Source organism: Nerophis lumbriciformis, linkage group LG21 (genome assembly GCF_033978685.3).
Source record: "Nerophis lumbriciformis linkage group LG21, RoL_Nlum_v2.1, whole genome shotgun sequence".
In the NCBI taxonomy this organism is placed as follows: Eukaryota; Metazoa; Chordata; class Actinopteri; order Syngnathiformes; family Syngnathidae; genus Nerophis; species Nerophis lumbriciformis.
Window position 1 is genome coordinate 32963128 of NC_084568.2, and position 18389 is coordinate 32981516.

Consider the following 18389-nt stretch of genomic DNA (forward strand, 5'->3'; position numbering starts at 1 on the left):
GTGCTGCTGGTCCACTAATAGTACTAACCTTTAACACTTCATTTTACTCATGTTCATTAATTACTAGTTTCTATGTAACTGTTTTTATATTGTTTTACTTTCTTTTTTATTCAAGAAAATGTTTTTAATTTATTTATCTTATTTTATTTTATAAAAAATGTTTAAAAGCACCTTATCTTCACCATACCTGGTTGTCCAAATTAGGCATAATAATGTGTTAATACCACGACTGTATATATCGGTTGATATCGGTATCGGTAATTAAAGAGTTGGACAATATCGGATATCGGCAAAAAGCCATTATCGGACATCCCTACACAGTAGCGTAGTAAGCCCAAGTATTCATTAAAAAAAACATGGCAGAGGTTTTGGCAACATGACGCACAGTTTGAACAGCAACACTGTGTGTGAATATTTTAGTGAGTCTTTGTCGTACCACTAGATGGAGCCACTAGTATGCCACTTCACTAGTAGTGGTTATTTATTTGATAAATGTTTATTTAACAAGGCAGTAAAACGGCTGATCAAACAAAACAGAAGTCATCGTCGTGGACCCACTAGCTGTGGAAGCTAGCTCTCCAATCAGCTAAACAGACTCAATAATTCCACAGTGACGTTTTGGTGGATTTACTGAGGAATTTGTGAAACTGGAATAATACAAAAATAATGTCGTTGTAAGTTAATAATCATTATCATCAGCGGTCACTCGAAGGAGTATGACGATCCTCCTGGAAGGGGGGTATCCCTTTATGGAGGATGCCTGTGCGTGACTTAGTTTTACGTGGGGAGACTGGTGCACAGACAGTCACCACACGATCCTTGACAGAATCGGGTCAGGGTCCAGTGGCATGGAGCCCAAGACGACTGGGGACCCTTTTCTGCTGCAGCCTTCTTCGCCATCGCAGCCGTCGTGGTAGTTCTTAAATCTACCGTCTTCCGCCTGCTCCGCCGTTGAGGTTTTCACCGTATCCCTGGCTAGGGGACAGTCAGGTACTAGGCCTTTGCCAAGGGCCACATCGGGTAACAGTAGTAAAGTATTATTAGCTAATCCTAACGGCGCAAGCTTCGTTCTATTGTGATTGCCAAACAAATACGCATGAAAACACTCCTACAGACATCTTTAGTAAGTATGAATAGTTTTAGTTATATTGTAAAACTGACAAACGTTGCTTGGAGCGATGAATGAAGAATTCATACGAGTAGAAACGCTATGGACGGCTGGACGACTGAACGGCACTCTACTAAATGGAAGGACACTGCAGCCCCTGCAGTGAGGCAACTTGTCCAAAAGAACTTTACACTACTTTATATTAGAAATGGCAACATAACAAGAAGATAAAGAAAAAGAAGAAGCTTATCGACTACGGTGTCGGCAAGGACTACAAAGGCAGACGCGTGCAAATTTTCAGGACTTATGCAGTAGAGGTTGCCCTCTAGTGGGTTCTTCGGACCACCACACACTGCCAGGAGAGCCCGGAATTCAGGGTATAACACTGTTTTATTTTCATAAAAATCAATAGTTTCCAGCACAATGTCTTTTCCTCCTGTGTCTGCTCATCAGCACCTCCAACTCCAACTCCGTGTCTCGTGCCGGCTGCTGCTAATAGAGGCGACAGGTGATTAGATAACAAGGCCCGCCTGGGCCATCCACTCACCTGTCGCTGTCTTCGAGGCCGGTCCTTGCACACCCCGTTCCGCGGCAGGCCCGCAGGCCACGCCCCCCCTCCACTCTTACCTTATGGGGAACACAAGGGGACGGCGTGGCGCAGTGGTAGAGTGGCCGTGCGCGACCCGAGGGTCCCTGGTTCAATCCCCACCTAGTACCAACCTCGTCATGTCCGTTGTGTCCTGAGCAAGACACTTCACCCTTGCTCCTGATGGGTGCTGGTAGCGCCTTGCATGGCAGCTCCCTCCATCAGTGTGTGAATGTGTGTGTGAATGGGTAAATGTGGAAGTAGTGTCAAAGCGCTTTGAGTACCTTGAAGGTAGAAAAGCGCTATACAAGTACAACCCATTTATCATTTATACACACACCATAATAATACTCCTATGTTTAACGCGCCAACAATCCATCAAGCGGTGCAGCTTCATAGCTTACCAAAGTCCTACTAAAACATGTTTGATAGATTTTTGAGCGCCGTGTGTAATGTTCTATATTTTCAATGGAACATATAAAATTTTGGCCTTGTTTACTTGAGTCATATTGCAGTCTACATGTATCTCTTATGTTTGACTGCCATCTGCCGTCACACTTATCATGACACCATGTACCAAATAATATTGCTTCGAGGTCGGTAAGCACAACCATAATTATTCCGTACATTAGCTATAAGGCACACTGTCGATTTTTGAGGGAAAAAAATGATTTTAAGTGCGCCTTATAGTCTGGAAAATAAGGTCTTGTCTCCTTTTCTAGGAGGGCCCTGACAAGGAGTGATATTGGAGGCTAACAGGCGGTGGATGTGTTGTGTTTCAGAGGCGGAGACGGACTCGGAGGCGACCATGTACTACGTCATCGGCGCCATCTTGTATCGAACCTTGGGCGCCATTTTGCCGCCACCAAGGTGAGGAACGCTCTTTGGAAGTCTCGGCTCCTTGCCAGCTACCTATACTTGTTTTTTTATTTGGTATTCTCTTTGAAAACTTCATCACATTCTCCCTCCCTCGCTACTTTTTCTATTTCTGTGCCTTTTCTTCTCTCACTTCTTCTTCCATACCATCCCTTCCCGCTCGCTCTTGTCTCCTATGATGTCGTCGCCCAATTCCTCGCGTCAGCCTAATAATCACACCGATGTTTTGGATCTAGGGGGGGGGGGAACTGCATTTCCCCAGGTAGGAGGTGTCCATCTGTGGCTGTTTTATTCTAAAGACAAAAGCATAAGGAGAAAAAGTTGCAATGTTGACTTTAATAACACAAAAACTGCCTACTGTCTTTTACTTTACAGCTGGCATTGTTCAAAAAATAATCATGTATCGAAATCTTTATTTTTTGGACAAAATAGTGCAGGTTTTGTGTTTGCCATCAAAAAACTTGTTGTCTGTGACAAAAAGGGCATACGACAAAGAAAAACATTTAAAAAAAAGAAAGAAAAAAGTACAATGATGCGGTTTTTTTTTTAAGTGTGGGACTTTTAAAATTGAATATATTATGTGTTCTTTGTCAAAGGGGCACACAACACATAAACATTGTTTTACTAAAAAAAAGTATAATGAATTGATGAAAGATGTATGGTTGAAAGTAAAAAAATATATATATGACTTTTTTGTAAACACTTTTAAGAGTCGTTAGTTTTGATTTTTTCATTGCTCAAAAAAAAATAATGGATCAAAATCTTTGTTATGAATTTTTTACCTATTTAAGGCTCCAATTATTTCACATCAAATAGTCCAATTTAAAATATTTTTTGGGGGAAAAACGAAGTTTTCTGTGACAAAAAAGGCATACAATAAAAAAAAACATTTAAAAAAGAATAGGTATAATGGATGGATAGATCTAATGTTGATCTAAAGATTAATGGGTTGAAAGTAAAAAAAAAATAACATATGACTTATTTTTAACACTTTTAGTGAGTGGAGCCCTTTTAGGTCCTTGAGAATTTCAGTTGGATTTTTTTAACTGTCATTGCACAAAAAATAATAATGTATCAAAATCAACGTTTTGAATTATTGACCTTTTTAGGGCTCCAATTACTTCACATTAAAATACTCCAATTTAAAATATGTTTTTGGTGAAAATATTGCATATTTTGTGTTTGCCAAAAAAAACAACGTAAAAAATAATAATGTATGACTTTTTTTTTAAACACTTTTAAGAGTCGTGGCCTTTTAGATGCTTGAGAATTTTAGTTAGATTTTTTCATTGCTCAAAAAATAATAATGAATTTTTGACCTATTTAAGGCTCCAATTACTTCACATCAAATAGTCCAATTTAAAATATTTTTTTGGGGAAAATATTGCATATTTTGTGTTTGCCGTAAAAAACTAAGTTTTCTGTGACAAAAAGGCATACAACAAAGAAAAACATTTAAAAAAGAATAGGTATAATGGATGGATAGATCTAATGTTGATCTAAAGATTAATGGGTTGAAAGTTAAAAAAATAATGTATGACTTTTTTAACACTTTTAAGAGTGGAGCCCTTTTAGATCCTTGAGCATTTTAGTTGGATTTTTTCATTGCTTAAAAAAGTATAATTTATCAAAATCCATAATAAATATTGCAAATCTTGGGTTTGCCGTAAAATACTAAGTTTTCTGTGACAAATAAAGCATACAACAAAGAAAAACATTTAAATAAAAAAAAGCATATAATGGACGGATGATGTTGATCGAAAAATGTATTGGTTAAAAGTATTTAACTCATCCATTCTTTCATATTTAACTCATCCATTCTTTCATTCTTTCACTCACAAAATAATCTTACTTATTTCAACATATGAAATGTAACTTACTTCACCAATTATTATTTATTTACTTATTTTATTGTGATTACTTATGGGGTATATTGTGAATAAATTGAGAACAGGAAGTGAACAAAAGTTTTAGCAACTGTTATGTAAAAGAAAAGGGGTAGGATTAAATAAGCTCTGCTTCTTCCTACTCCTTTTCGAACATGTTGAAAAGAGAAACTGGAGATTGTGATGTATCATGTTGTATACTTGCATGTTCGAAATAAACTCAAACTCAACTCAAAACTCAAAAAGTTTAAAAATATAATGTATGGCTTTTTTGACACTTTTAGAAGTGTGGGCTTTTTAGATCCTTGAGAATTTTAGTTGGACTTTTTTTTTTTTTAACCGTCATTGCTCACAAAATAATAATGAATCAAAATCCTCCACCCATCCGGCACAGTGGTTGAAAAACACTGCCTTACAAGACTGTACTTCATGGATGTCAAACTCTGAGTGCAAAAACAATAATGTTCGTGTTGGAGGAGTTGTGAATGAATGAAATATGAAATCCATGCTGCAGTCACTGCCGGGCCACAACATTAGGTACACCTGCAGACTGCAGCACAGATTTCATATTTCATTCATTCACAACTCCTCCAACACGAACATTATTGTTTTTGCACTTTTAGCTTCTTATTAAATAACTTTTTTAAATAGATTCAATCTTGCACGTGGAAACTTTAAGTGTGGGCTTTAGTTGATATAACACTCCCGTCAGGGGGTGCATTCTACGCCGGGGGTGCATTATCCGGCACAACACCGGGATGCTACAATATACACCCCCGCTACCTCCAAACCGCGCCCCCCCAGAGTTTGACACCCATGAAGTACAGTCTTGTAAGGCAGTGTTTTTCAACCACTAATTTCACCTATTTGGGTTGAAAATATTTTTTGCAAACCAGTAATTATAATCCGCAAATAATGTGCCATTGTTGAGTGTCTGTACTGTCTGGACATCGGCAGACTTACCATGTTATACTCTCCCATATTAGTAGGTGGCAGCAGGTAGCTAATTGCTTTGTAGATGTCGGAAACAGCGGGAGGCAGTGTGCAGGTAAAAAGGTATCTAATACTTAAACCAAAAATAAACAAAAGGTGAGTGCCCCTAAGAAAAGGCATCGAAGCTTAGGGAAGACTATGCAGAATGAAACTAAAACTGAACTGGCTACAAAGTAAACAAAAACAGAATGCTGGACGACAGCCAAGACTTACTGTGGAGCAAAGACGGCGTCCACAAAGTACATCCGAACATGACATGACAATCAACAATGTCCACACAAAGAAGGATAAAAACAACTGAAATATTCTTGATTGCTAAAACAAAGCAGGTGTGGGGAATAGCGGTCAAGGAAGACATGAAACTGCTACAGAAAAATACCAAAAAAAAGAGAAAAAGCCACCAAAATAGGAGCGCAAGACAAGAACTAAAACATTACACACAGGAAAACAGCAAAAATGTCCAAATAAGTCAGGGCGTGATGTGACAGGTGGTGACAGTACACCTACTTTGAGACAAGAGCTATAGTGATGCATGCTTGGTTATGGTTTAAAGTCATATCCAACAACTTTTTACTGTCAACTGAGTTTCATTTTTTAATGATTTCTGCTGGTGGTGTGCCTCCGAATTTTTTCAACGCAAAAAATGTGCCTTGGCTCAAAAAAGGTTAAAAAAACACCGCTGTAAGGTGTCCAACATGTCCTGCAGCACACGCCTGACAAAAAGACCAGTTTCTTTCTGTTCCCAATAATCTCTCCCCGGTTGGTTATTGTTTTAGCTCCTTTCGCCTCAAAGTTTGCATCTGCATCTACTCCGCAGCCAACCGGCCGTCATCAACTCCAAGATCCTGACGGTGACGATCCGACCCGAGCTGCAGCCCAGGGATCCCGTGGTGGTGGTGGAGCTCGCCACGCTTTTCAACGTAAGTTGAAATCTCTTTATTTGACTTCCCAATTTCAAATGTCGTCAACTTTTAGTACATTTTTTTTTTTTTACAACTCAGGCCAAAAAACACTTTCTGACTTTTTATTTTTTTTTATTCATATGAATACTCCCCGCCGATATGTTTGCTGAGCTGAGCGAGCGGAGGAAATGCTGCATGCTATAAAGCGCCAGCGTGTACAGCCTGAATAAACGCAGACCTTTTTGACTTGCTTATATTGCCCGGCCTCTCGGCGCCTATTGACTTTATATTGCATGGAAGTGTGTTATTATAAACGACTCAGGCTGCAGCCTCAGAGGGCCGCCTACCTCCAATGACAGGCTTTGACGCCGAGGAGTGCGGAAATAATACTTAACTTAACTAACAATTAGCACGTGCAGAATCCCTAATGTCCTCCGTTAAGCACACAAAATTGCTCCTTTTCCTCTACAAAACCCAAAACCAGTGAAGTTGTCACGTTGTGTAAATGGTAAATAAAAACAGAATACAATGATTTGCAAATCCTTTTCAACTTATATTCAATTGAATAGACTGCAAAGACAAGATACTTAACGTTCCAACTGGAAAACGTTTTAATTATTTGCATTTATTAGCTGATTTGGAATTTGATGCCTGCAACATGTTTCAAAAAAGCTGGCACAAGTGGCAAAAAAGAGTGAGGAAGTTGAGGAATGCTCATCAAACACTTTGTGCCGTTAGGGGTGCATGTCTGATGCAAGGGCTGTTTAACACCTTTCTTACGTCACGACTCTGGAGACCGATGAGCGTTGTCAGCAGGTTTGTTGACATTCAAAAGGGTGAAACTAAAAAGACAAACAATACAGTCAATATATACATATGTTATGCAAATGTATCATATATATGCTGTAATGCTACCTTAAAAGGCATGAGAAGGTAAACAAAGTGAATTTGTACTATGACGCCATCTTAGATGACATCGCAAATTATTGCTAATGAGTATGGCAAAGATCATACATCAAAAATCATAAATTTAGCTCGAAATATTTTAGACAAAAACCAAGTTTCAAAGTTCAACTTATGATACATACCGGCGATGCAACCTTAAACAAAAGATATATGCAGTATTTCTTCGAAAATAACCACCATCAAGTACGTGCTGGCACCATAGATTTCTCTGCTTGACTTATGCAACTTCCGGTCAATAAAGTTTGATTCAAAATACACACTTCTCAATGATGTAGTAACTGCCATGACCACATGATGGCGACAAATACACATGTAATGTTAATTACATAACAAGCTTATTTAATCACAACACATTTCAACAACAAGAGTTTACAACTTATAGTTGTAACAGAACACACTTATTTGGAACATCCCACAGGTGAACGGGCAAATTGGGAACAGGTGGGTGCCATGATTGGGTATAAAAGCAGCTTCCATCCACAAACAAGGACGGGGCGATGGTCACTACTTTGTCAACAAATGCGTGAGCAAACTGTTGAACAGTTTAAGAACAACATTTCTCAACGAGCTATTGCAAGGAATTTAGGGATTTCACCATCTACGGTCTGTAATATCATCAAAAGGTTCAGAGAATCTGGATAAATCACTGCACGTATGCAGCTAAGCCTGTGACCTTCGATCCCTCAGGCTGTACTGCATCAAAAAGGGACATCAGTGTGTGAAGGATATCACCACATGGGCTCAGTAACACTTCAGAAAACCATTGTCAGTAACTACAGTTTGTCGCTACATATGTAAAAGCAAGTTAAAACTCTACTATGCAAAGCCAAAGCCATTTATCAACAACACCCAGAAACGCCGCCGGCTTCGCTGGGCCCGAGCTCATCTAAGATGGACTGATGCAAAGTGGAAAAGTGTTCTGTGGTCTGACGAGTCCACATTTCAAATTGTTTTTTGGAAACTGTGGACGTCGTGTCCTCCGGACCAAAGAGGAAAAGAACCATCGGGATTGTTATAGGCGCAAAGTGTAAAAGCCAGCATCTGTGATGGTATGGGGGTGTATTAGTGCCCAAGACATGGGTAACTTACACATCTGTGAAGGCGCCATTAATGCTGAAAGGTACATACAGGTTTCGGAGCAACATATGTTGCCATCCAAGCAACGTTATCATGGACGCCCCTGCTTATTTTAGCAAGACAATGCCAAGCCACATGTTACAACACCATGGCTTCATAGTAAAAGAGTGCGGGTACTAGACTGGCCTGCCTCTAGTCCAGACCTGTCTCCCATTGAAAATGTGTGGCGCATTATGAAGCCTAAAATACCACAACGGAGACCCCCGGACTGTTGAACAACTTAAGCTGTACATCAAGCAAGAATGGGAAAGAATTCCACCTGAGAAGCTTCAAAAATGTGTCTCCTCAGTTCCCAAACGTTTACTGAGTGTTATTAAAAGGAAAGGCCATGTAACACACTGGTAAAAATGCTCCTTTGACAACTTTTTTGCAATGTGTTAAATTCTAAGTTAATGATTATTTGCAAAAAACAATGAAGTTTCTCAGTGTGAACATCAAATATCTTGTCTTTGCAGTCTATTCAGTTCAATTTGAGTTGAAAATAATTTGCAAATCATTGTATTATGTTTGTATTTACGAATTACACAATGTGCCAACTTCAACGGTTTTGGGTTTTGTACAAAAGGTAAACGCGGCAGCTACACAACAGCTAAGCGCAAAGTAGCACGCAAGCTTGACAAAGGTAATCGTGTCCCTCGTTGCAGTGTAAAGCAGCACCATTGTCCATATAAACAATCATCAAATAATTAGTTACAAAGTCTCCAAGGCAGTATTTGAGAGTATCCAGTAACAAACGTGTCCGTGTCGTCCAACGTAATGAATTATTTTGAAAAAATTAAATTACCACTCCACTTTAACTTAGACAGTATTCCAGATGGTTAATAATAAATAGTAATATTTTTTTATATTCACTTTTTAACATACAAAATAAAGTATGTATGATTGGTGCTGACATGGTGTCAGATAAACTTGCTGATTAACTTAACGAATTATCCTGGACACTAGGTGTCGCTAAAAAACAAAAAAATTGCCACTCCACTTCAGTGTAAAGACTGCACAAGTCTGTCAAAGGGGTCGCCTACCAGTGTTCTCCGGGTCATTTCACTGGGTCAAGCCTTTTCCAACATACCACAGTAGGAAATAATGGAAGTAAGTGCTAGAATTTGTGCTGATATCGTATCGGATTGATATCGTTCTCAAGGCTCCGATACAGGAAGTGGAAAAAGTTTTTTATGTCCTAATTAGGGATTGGCACCTTTCACATTTGAACTGATACGGTACCAATTCCAGGTACTCATTTTTGATACTTTTGGGTGTGTTGATGTGGTAATAAATGTTTAAATGTGTTTATCTAACAATATGGCACCAGGCTGATCATGTGTTGTCCAGTTGTTGTATCTGAGCTGAGTCTCTTCATTTCAGTTTGCCCATAGTCAGGAAGTAGTCTTTGCCATTAAATGTCCCAGTCTTGTCTTGTGTTGCGTCCTACAAAGTGTTTATACTGTACGTGCAGTACTGTATTTTTTTACACACCAGCTGTTGACACTGCTACGTGCATCTTTGTTGTGGTTTTGATCGCCAAATTTGGAGGCCTTCACATTGCCATGTAGAGTGGCCAATGCTAATAAGCAGCATGTATATGGCACATCCAATGTAAATTAGCATCGAGCTAAGTCAAAACGTTGAGGCTTACTTTTGAGTTCTTTCTACTAATGTTGGCAAAGAAAATGTCAACATTAGCTTGATCAGGGGTGTCAAACCCATAGGGCCGCCTGAAACAGTGAATATATACGAATAAAACATTTTTGGAGGCCACTTAAAATAATGCAACATATCACATAAATCGGCATATCACAAATTACTGGAGCATATCACATACATTTGAAAAGGTGCAGCGGGCCACCTGAATTAAAGCGCCATATCACATAATGAATCGCAGGCCATGTAAATGAAACTGGCGGGCCAAATAAATTGATCTGACGGGCCACATAAAATGAAGTGGCATATCACATAAAAGGATGCAGCGGGCCATATAAATTGATCTGGCGGTCCACTTAAATTTATCTGGTGGGCCACATACATTGATCTGTCGGGCCACATAAAATGATGTGGCGTATCACATAAAATGATTCTGCAGGCCACGTTAAATTAAGCGACACATGACATAAAATGATGCGGAGGGTCATTCGAAAAGGTGCAGTGGGCCACATGAATTAATGCGCCATATCACATAATGAATCGCAGGCCTAATAAATTGATCTGACGGGCCACGTAAATTGATGTCGCATATCACATAAAAGGATGCGGCAGGCCACATTAAATTAGGCAACATATGACATAAAATGATGCAGAGAGCCATTTGAAAAGGTACAGCAGGCCACTTAAATGAATGAGCCATATCACAATGAATAGCAGGCCATATAAATTAATCTGGCGGTCCACATAAATGAAGTGGTGTATCACATAAAAGGATGCGCCAGGCCACCTTAAATTAAGCGACGCATGACATAAAAGAGGGCTATTTGAAGAGGTGCAACGGGCCACAAAAATAATGCGCCATATTACATAATGGATCGCAGGCCATGAAAAACGATGTGGTGGTCCACTTAAATTGAATTGGCGTATAACATTAAAGGAAACGGCTGGCCAACTTAAATTAGGTGACATAGGACATAAAATGATGCGGAGGGTCATGTGAAATGGTGCAGCGGGCCACGTGAATTATTGCGCCATATCACATAATGAATCGCAGGCCATGTAAAATATTGTGGCGGGCCAAATAAAATCAGACGGTGGGCCACATACTGTAAATTGATCTGGCGGGCCACTTAAAATGATGTTGCGTATCACATAATCTGATCTGGCAGGCCACAAAATTATGTGGCATGCCACATAAATAATGCAGAGGGCAACTTGATAAGGTGCAGCGGGCCATGTAAATTAACGCACCATATCAGAAAATGAATTGGAGGCCACTTAAAATGAAGTGGCGGTCCACGTAAATTATGTAATGGCCCACTGTAAGTGACGCGGCCGGTAATATAAAGTGATTTAGTGGGCCACGTAAATATAAGCAGCGAGCCACATAAATATAAACAGCGGGCCATACAAATGATCCAGCGGGCCACTTTAAATGACACAGCAGGCCACATAAATTATGTGGCAGGCCACTTAAATTGAAGTGGCGTATAACATAAAATGATTCGGCAGCCCACATTAAATTAGGCGACATAGGACATAAAATGATGCAGAGGGCCATTTGAAAAGGTGCAGCGGGCCACATTAATTATTGCGCCATATCACATAATGAATTGCAGGCCATGTAAAATATTGTGGCGGGCCAAATTAAATTATATCGTGGGCCACGAACTGTAAATTGATCTGGCGGGCCACATAAAATTATGTTGCATTTGACATAAAATTATGTTGCGTATCACATAATATGATCTGGTAGGCCACTTAAAATGTTGTGGCAGGCCACGTAAAATAATGCAGAGAGTCTCTTGATAAGGTGCAGCGGGCCATGTAAATGAACGCACCATATCAGAAAATGAATTGGAGGCCACATAAAATGAATTGGCGGTCCATGTAAAATTATATAGTAAATATAGTAAGTGACGCGGCCGGTAATATAAAGTGATTTAGTGGGCCACGTAAATATAAGCAGCGAGCCACATAAATATAAAATGACGGGCCATAAAAATGATCCAGCGGGCCACTTTAAATGACACAGCAGGCCACATAAATGATGTGGCGGGCCGCAGAAATGAATTCGGCATATAACAAAAAATAATGCAGCAGGTGACAGAAATGATGTGGCGGGCCACATAAATCAAGTGGCAGGCTACATAAATCAAGTGGCAGGCCACATAAATCAAGTGGCAGGCCACATAAATCAAGCGGCAGGCCACATAAAATCAAGTGGCAGGCCACGTAAAATCAGGTGGCAGGCCACGTAAAATCATGTGGCAGGCCACATAAAATCAAGTGGCAGGCCACATAAATCAAGTGGCAGGCCACATAAAATCAAGTGGCAGGCCACGTAAAATCAAGTGGAAGGCCACGTAAAATCAATTGGCAGGCCACATAAAATCAAGTGACAGGCCACATAAATCAAGTGACAGGCCACATTAATCAAGTGGTAGGCCACCTTAAATCATGTGGCAGGCCACATAAAATCATGTGGCAGGCCACATAAAATCAGGTGGCAGGCCACAATAAATCAGGTGGCAGGCCACAATAAATCAGGTGGCAGGCCACAATAAATCAAGTGGCAGGCCACATAAATCAAGTGACAGGCCACATAAAATCAAGTGACAGGCCACATAAAATCAAGTGACAGGCCACATAAAATCAAGTGACAGGCCACATAAAATCAAGTGACAGGCCATATTTGGCCCCCAGCCCTTGAGTTTGACACCTGTGACCTGAAGGCAGAACTACCTTTGTTTGCCCGCCAAGTGCTTGAACCGACACCGAGTCTTCAACTGACGTATTTTAGGTGAAAGGGTACTGGGGAGTGCCGGCGGACTAGGGATGGAACTCTTTCAAGTACTAAGTCAGTACCCTTCCCTAGTTTTAGGGGGCAAAACCTCCCAAGGATGCTTGGTGATGAATGTGTTAAAGACAAGCGTGTTCCTGGGCTCTTCACCTTGGCCAGAAGTAGAATCTGCCAGCTGCCGTGAGAGCAGTCGCCCCAGGCTGCGGTCTCCAAGGCGAGGTCGTGTCCTCTCCTAAAAGGTGATCTTGGACCCTTCCCGTCAAAGCCCAATGTGCATTCGGAAATGTTCAGCGAGAAGCGGCATGTCAGAAATCACATCATGTCCCCAGAGTGGCCCCCGACCAACCTCCCATTCTTCATCCTGCCTCCCCCAGCTCACTCCAGGTTTCAAAATAAAAGTCCTCCAATTGGAAAACCCCAACCCGCGTTTATCCCAGCACTTTTCAGTCCTTCCAGGGGATTTTGGCCTGGGGTTGCTGAATTTACGGCAGCTTTTTCGTAAAGTTGGGTCAAAAGTTGCAATGTTGAGCGACTCTTCTTACCATTGGTTCCTGTTTTTGTCTGCAAAAGTCCCGTACATGTGACATCAAACCTTGCTTCATACTTCCTCCAAACGAGCCTTTGTTAATTTCCCTAGTCTGTGACGTCAGCGGATATGTCCATATATGGTCATATTTCACCCAAAGTCCTTTGTGCGAGTCCGCCTCTTTTTCTCTATCCTCTCGTTTTGGGGCGGACTGGCTCGTACATGTGCATGCCATCTCTAATAAAAAGCAGCGTATGGTCCCAACTTATGTCGGTAGACTCGCTATGGGAGCACGGAACAACATGGGCCCGCGGGGGGAAAAGGCTGTCAAAGTGGAGGCACATTGTGGACGTCGCTTCCTAGCAGTTCCACTGAAGTTTAACACGGTTTTTAATGATAATATTTTTCAGTAATGGGTTTCTCTCCCAGAACATGACTTTTCAGTCACGTCCGTATCCTCCTCCCTCCTCTGCTCCCGGCCGCTTACTGTTAAAGACAACAGATGATTAGATTAACACGTACCACCTGTGAAATCTAATCACCTGCCAGCTGTGTCTCGCCGTCAGCACATGCCCCGCCCCTGTCCCGCCCCTGTCCCATGGTGCTCGTCTTCAGTACCATGGACAGCGGCGGTGACTTTTCCTCCTGCAAGCAACCCCCACCACACACGTAAATAACAATGTCAGAAAGTGACTTGAAGACGGTCTTTAAAACATCATCTATGCAACATTTTGACCAAAAAAACAGCATTACATGTTATGTAGCCCACAAGGAAGTCTTTTAAATGTCGAAAATAATCATAATATGACCCCTTTAGTGCTTATTTGTCATCTAACTTGCAGTTTTAACTTAAAAAAGAACAGCATTTTCAACAAGGGTTGATGTTTTACTCATTTTATACTTAAAATTAGACACCAGATGCCAGTAAAAGCACACGGCGCTCATTTTTGTTGCTAAATGAGAGCCGATGAGAAGTGAAGTGAAGTGAATTATATTTATATAGCGCTTTTCTCTAGGGACTCAAAGCGCTTTACATAGTGAAACCCAATATCTAAAAACCCCGTTTCCATATGAGTTGGGAAATTGTGTTAGATGTAAATATAAACGGAATACAATGATTTGCAAATCATTTTCAACCCATATTCAGTTGAATATGCTACAAAGACAACATATTTGATGTTCAAACTGATAAACATTTTTGCAAATAATCATTAACTTTAGAATTTTATGCCAGCAACACGTGACAAAGAAGTTGGGAAAGGTGGCAATAAATACTGATAAAGTTGAGGAATGCTCATCAAACACTTATTTGGAACATCCCACAGGTGAACAGGCAAATTGGGAACAGGTGGGTGCCATGATTGGGTATAAAAGTAGATTCCATGAAATGCTCAGTCATTCACAAACAAGGATGGGGCGAGGGTCACCACTTCGTCAACAAATGCGTGAGCAAATTGTTGAACAGTTTAAGAAAAACCTTTCTCAACCAGCTATTGCAAGGAATTTAGGGATTTCACCATCTACGGTCCGTAATATCATCAAAGGGTTCAGAGAATCTGGAGAAATCACTGCACGTAAGCAGCTAAGCCCGTGACCTTCGATCCCTCAGGCTGTACTGCATCAACAAGCGACATCAGTGTGTAAAGGATATCACCACATGGGCTCAGGAACACTTCAGAAACCCACTGTCAGGAACTACAGTTGGTTGCTACATCTGTAAGTGCAAGTTAAAACTCTCCTATGCAAGGCGAAAACCATTTATCAACAACACCCAGAAACGCCGTCGGCTTTGCTGGGCCTGAGCTCATCTAAGATGGACTGATACAAAGTGGAAAAGTGTTCTGTGGTCTGACGAGTCCACATTTCAAATTGTTTTTGGAAACTGTGGATGTCGTGTCCTCCGGACCAAAGAGGAAAAGAACCATCCGGATTGTTATAGGCGCAAAGTGTAAAAGCCAGCATGTGTGATGGTATGGGGGTGTATTAGTGCCCAAGACATGGGTAACTTACACATCTGTGAAGGCGCCATTAATGCTGAAAGGTACATACAGGTTTTGGAGCAACATATGTTGCCATCCAAGCAACGTTACTATGGACGCCCCTCCTTATTTCAGCAAGACAATGCCAAACAACGTGGCTTCATAGTAAAAGAGTGCGGGTACTAGACTGCCCTGCCTGTAGTCCAGACCTGTCTCCCATTGAAAATGTGTGGTGCATTATGAAGCCTAAAATACCACAACGGAGACTGTTGAACAACTTAAGCTGTACATCAAGCAAGAATGGGAAAGAATTCCACCTGAGAAGCTTCAAAAATGTGTCTCCTCAGTTCCCAAACGTTTACTGAGTGTTGTTAAAAGGAAAGGCCATGTAACACAGTGGTGAACATGCCCTTTCCCAACTACTTTGGCACGTGTTGCAGCCATGAAATTCTAAGTTAATTATTATTTGCACAAAAAAACAAAAACATTTATGAGTTTGAACATCAAATATGTTGTCTTTGTAGTGCATTCAATTGAATATGGGTTGAAAAGGATTTGCAAATCATTGTATTCCGTTTATATTTACATCTAACACAATTTCCCAACTCATATGGAAACGGGGTTTGTAAGTTACATTTAAAGCAGTGTGGGTGGCACTGGGAGCAGGTGGGTAAAGTGTCTTGGCCCAAGGACACAACAGCAGTGACTAGGATGGCGGAACCATGAAGTTAAAAAACTTAGTTATTACCTTTTGAGATTATCATCACACCTCAACATCTCTAATCCTGCATTTCTGCCAGGTCAGCATTGCGAAGGAAAACGTGTTCTTAGTCGTCTCCCCCGGGACAAATGAGTACACAAACATGTAAAGTAGGGAGTAAATGTTTATATGCGACATTACCCAGAAGGCTTAGTGCCGTAGACAGGAACGTTTGAGCGCCAAAAAGGACGCCAGTTGGCCAAATTGTGCAGGAATTTGCAGGCTTTTAGACAAAAGTGGTTATAAAAATGAGTCCGTCCATTTTCTTTAGCCTATCAGAGAAGCCCAGAATTGAACCCTCGCCAGCCACTTGGTCCAGAGAAATGGCTGCTAAGCAATGTTAGCGCCGCCATGTTGTCTTTTGAGGGGCGTGCAGCCCGCTGATGCAACACATCTGCATGGGGGGAAAAGGGGGGGGTCACAGTTGTCAGGCTTGATGAGCGCTGATTGATGTCTGACGACATCTACACACCTCTCCTCTTTTTATGGCTCTGCCTTGTCATCCATCACGCTGGGGTCACCTGTCCTCGCATAAATCTTGCCACGCCGCCGTTGTTGGCGCGGCGGACCCCCGATTAACTTGTTCATGGAAGATTAGTTGGGAACTTATTCAAAGAGGTGACTTTGCACTTTGGAGAAGTGGAGCAGTGACAACTCGCAGGACTCTTCACTGGTTGTTTAAGAGGGATGCTTGGAACGTGCTCGGAACAAAAAGTAGAACGAGGACACCTCTGGCGAGAGGACCATTCATGGTTTCACACAGGGGTCCCCAAAGTACGGCCCTTCAGCATATGAACTTGAAGTGCCATCCCATTCCTAGCCCATAGGGTTCAATATGATGTCAGGTCCACCTTTTGCAGCTATTACAGCTTCAACTCTTCTGTGAAGGCTGTCCACAAGGTTGCCGAGTGTGTTTATAGGAATTTTCCACCATTCTTCGAAAAAAGCGCATTGGTGAGGTCACACACTGATGTTGGTGGAGAAGGCCTGGCTCTCAGTCTCCGTTCTAATTCATCCCAAAGGTGTTCTATCGGGTTCAGGTCAGGACTCTGTGCAGGCCAGTCAAGTTCACTCTGTCATCCATGTCTTTATGGCCCTTGCTTTGTGCACTGGTGCACAGTCATGTTGGAAGAGGAAGGGGCCCGCTCTAAACTGTTCCCACAAGGTTGGGAGTATTGGAATTTGGTATCCTGGAGCATTCAAAGTTCCTTTCACTGGAACTAAGGGGCCAAGCCCAACTCCTGAAAAACAACCCCACACCATAATTCCTCCTCCACCAAAGTTCACACTCGGCACAATGCAGTCAAAAAAATGTAGCGTTCTCCTGGCAACCTCCAAACCCAGACTGGTCCATCAGATTGCCAGATGGAAAAGTGTGATTCATCAGTCCAGAGAAGGCTCTAGAGTTCAGTGGCGACGGACGTGCTTTACACCACTGCATCCCACGCTTTGCATTGGACTTGGTGACGTATGGCTTAGACGCAGCTGCTCGGCCATGGAAACCCATTCTATGAAGCTCTCTGCGTGCTGTACGTGGGCTAATTGGAAGGTCACATGAAGTTTGGAGCTCTGTAGCAACTGACTGTGCAGAAAGTCTTTGCACTATGCGGACCCCTCTCTGGTCTACCACTTGGTGGCTGAGTTGCTGTTGTTCCCAAACTCTTCACTTTTCTTATAAGAAAGTTGACTTTGGAATATTTAGGAGCGAGGAAATTTCACGACTGGGTTTGTTGCACAGGTGGGATCCTATGACATTTCCACGCTGGAAATCACTGAGAGCGGCCCATTCTTTCACAAATGTTTGTAGAAACAGTCTCCATGCCTAAGTGCTTGATTTGATACACCGGGCCAAGTGATTAGGACACCTGATTCTCATCATTTGGATTGGCAATATAGTGTGTGTGGGTGTATGTATGTGTGTGTGTGTATATATATATATATATATATATATATATATATATATATATATATATATATATATATATATATATCTTTATTTCTTTTTTCTTTAATTTTTGTTTATTATTCATTATGTGCTATATGGGCTGTATTTACATATAACTTCTTTCTTTTTTTTCTTTTTCTTTCTTTATTTCTTTCTTCTCTTTCTTTCTTTTTCTTTTTTCTTAGTGTTTATTTTTTTCTGTCTTTCTTTTTCCTCCTTTTTTGCTTTCTTTTTTCATCAATTATTATGTGTGATTTATATTTACATATGAGTTATTTTTCTGT

At 41.2% G+C, this 18389-nt stretch overlaps 1 protein-coding gene across 11 annotated transcripts in view; it reads left to right on the forward strand.

The window, feature by feature from the left end:
- Positions 1–18389, forward strand: part of adgrb2 (adhesion G protein-coupled receptor B2) — a 771897-nt gene that overhangs the window by 435098 nt on the left and 318410 nt on the right. For all 11 annotated transcript variants that reach the window (XM_061982439.1, XM_061982435.1, XM_061982437.2 and 8 more), the window contains 2 exons: positions 2477–2564; positions 6267–6369. In XM_061982439.1, the coding sequence (XP_061838423.1) occupies positions 2477–2564; positions 6267–6369 (191 nt within the window). The remainder of the gene's footprint in view (positions 1–2476; positions 2565–6266; positions 6370–18389) is intronic.